Source organism: Penaeus monodon, chromosome 13, assembly GCF_015228065.2.
Source record: "Penaeus monodon isolate SGIC_2016 chromosome 13, NSTDA_Pmon_1, whole genome shotgun sequence".
In the NCBI taxonomy this organism is placed as follows: domain Eukaryota; kingdom Metazoa; phylum Arthropoda; class Malacostraca; order Decapoda; family Penaeidae; genus Penaeus; species Penaeus monodon.
Genome location: NC_051398.1, coordinates 39,136,311 through 39,138,810, shown reverse-complemented (window position 1 = coordinate 39,138,810; position 2,500 = coordinate 39,136,311). Strand labels below are relative to the sequence as shown.

The window sequence follows — 2,500 nt, the reverse complement described above, 5'->3', positions numbered from 1 at the left end:
CCTCTACTTCCTTAAATGAATAACTCCTGTCCAGATCGCGACGGTAAAAGCAGGCCCCGATTCTCCCAGCTTGATCCGCGCGTGGCCAACTGAATCGAATCTGTGGCCTCGAGTCTGGCAGAGTTATGCACGAGTCTGTTAAGTTGCTGGTTATTCCTAAGATTTTTTCCAAATGATTAACACGAAGGGGAAGTTCAAAGAAAGAGCAGATCAGTCCCAGATCAGTCGGCATTTGTATGCAAGTAATATTTCGTTCATTTCTAGGCGGTAGTTAACTGAAATAAGAATAGACATTCTATCGCACGGTCTCAGATCAGAGCCATCCATGCTTAGAAATCTGTATTGCAAAAATCAGACAGTAGTTCGTAAAAGACAGTTGTTCACAAAAGACCTAAAGCGAATCACTTAGCAGTGGGATTTGAAAGACCTGTCCCTGAGGGCTAATCGTTGACCTCCCCTCGATCTTTTCCACAGCACCTTCAGTGAACCGACGGAACTAAACTTCGCTACCTGGATGCTCTTTAACGTCCCCGGGATGATCCTCAACATGGTGCTTGGGTGGTGCTGGCTTCAGATTCTCTACATGAAGTGTGGGTAAGAATGAAAGCGGCTTCCTGTTTTGCAATAGAAATGTGGAACATAGAACTGTTTACTTGTTTGTTGTAACTTTCTACGTCACTTAGATGTGATTTTAGAAATAGATGATTATTATTTATCTTGTATCTGCTTTTACGTGTATGTAATTATTACATCTGCTGAAGGTCATTGCTTTAGGTCTCGTATGACCAGCGGCCACCGTTGTTGAATACTAATGATAACAATCCTGATGATGGTAATAATAACAATAACGACAGTAACACCAACAATAATAAAATCCTACAACAGTCGAAACCGGATACAGACGAGCAGTCGGGAGCGCGACCGGGCCATGAAAAAGTTCCTTCAGGAGCATTACGACTCTCTCGGGCGAATTACTCAGCACGAGATCGTGGTGCTCGTCCTCTTCAGCACACTCGTCTTCCTGTGGGTATTTAGGGCTCCGGGTTTCGTCACAGGCTGGGCACAATTCTTCACAGACAGCTTCGAAGAAAAAGTGTATGTATTCACAGAATGTGTTCGAATGGGTGAAAGTGTATCTCATTCGGTGGTATAGTTAGATATATTTTTTTATGTAAAGGACAATGAACTTCTTAGAAAGTGATAAATGTCTTTATATCTAACATGTTTCTCTATATTTTAGATTATTATGTATATAATATAATTTTGTTCTGCATATTTTAGAATTGTGAGGGACGCCACACCTGTCATGTTTATGGTGTTCCTCTTGTTTTGTATTCCGGCCCGGACGTCGTGGACTTGCTGCTCCAGCGGTGACAAAGGTAATGTTTATCCGTAGCAGTAATCAAAATGCTTAAAAGTTTATACAGAACAGAAATATTCATATGTTCCCAAAATTACTTTACACGATGTTCTACACTCCACAGCCAGTGAGACCCGTGACCGCCAAGAGACTTGCCTGACGTGGGAGGTGGTGCATGCGAAGGTACCCTGGGGCGTCATCCTGCTCCTCGGAGGTGGGTTCGCCGTCGCCGAGGCCGCCAAAGTGTCCGGACTCTCGCTATGGCTAGGACATCAGCTCCAATACTTCGCTGTGATGCCCAAAGAGCTAATAGTATTTATAGTTTGTCTCATAACAGCCATGCTCACCGAAGTTGCATCGAACACAGCCACCGCCTCCGTCCTCCTGCCTGTCATAAAAGACCTGGTGAGTGATAGGAATAGACCTTTTACTCTCTCTCACTCTTTTCTTTTCTTTTCTTTTCTTTTCTTTCTTCTCTTCTCTTCTCTCTCTTTCTCCTCTCTCTCTCCTCTCTCTCTCTCTCTCTCTCTCTCTCTCTCTCTCTCTCTCTCTCTCTCTCTCTCTCTCTCTCTCTCTCTCTCTCTCTCTCTCTTTCTTTCTATCATTAAACACTTACCGACGAACTTACATTTACAGAAGGTTCGGAGTTAACAAGTCCTTACTCCTTTTCCCAAGGCACTTGGTATAAACGTGAACCCGTTGTACCTGATGCTTCCCGCTGCTGTGTGCTGTGCATATGCCTTCATGCTGCCTGTCGCCACACCGGGCAACGCCATCATCCTTACCGCAGCTCGCATGAATACTATAGAAATGGTGAGTGACGCCTTTATTGGTAACTGAAGTCCTTAGCCTGGTTTTAAAATAAGACCATTTAAGTCACTTTGTTTTTTATCCCTCGATATTGATGTAAAAAGATTTAACGTAATCCCGATTTTTTTTAGACTGTAATAGTATTTTCGTATTTTCTCCGTTGCTTGTCAATGTAAATCCACACTCCTTTTTGTCCTTCAACATTATCTTCCATCTTTTAAAGATATGAAGCCTCCGGTGTTTCCCGAACTTGGTTTCTAATGGATAGAAAAGTCTTCCTTTTCCCCTTTCACTTTAACTTTAGATGATATAATATCTTCGAGACCCGCT

The 2,500-nt window shown here is 43.0% G+C and overlaps 1 protein-coding gene across 2 annotated transcripts in view; it reads left to right on the top strand.

Moving 5' to 3' along the window:
• LOC119580324 (solute carrier family 13 member 5-like) overlaps positions 1 to 2,500 on the top strand; it is a 27,316-nt gene that overhangs the window by 23,847 nt on the left and 969 nt on the right. For both annotated transcript variants that reach the window (XM_037928416.1, XM_037928415.1), the window contains 5 exons: positions 475 to 594; positions 886 to 1,095; positions 1,282 to 1,379; positions 1,485 to 1,765; positions 2,036 to 2,173. In XM_037928416.1, the coding sequence (XP_037784344.1) occupies positions 475 to 594; positions 886 to 1,095; positions 1,282 to 1,379; positions 1,485 to 1,765; positions 2,036 to 2,173 (847 nt within the window). The remainder of the gene's footprint in view (positions 1 to 474; positions 595 to 885; positions 1,096 to 1,281; positions 1,380 to 1,484; positions 1,766 to 2,035; positions 2,174 to 2,500) is intronic.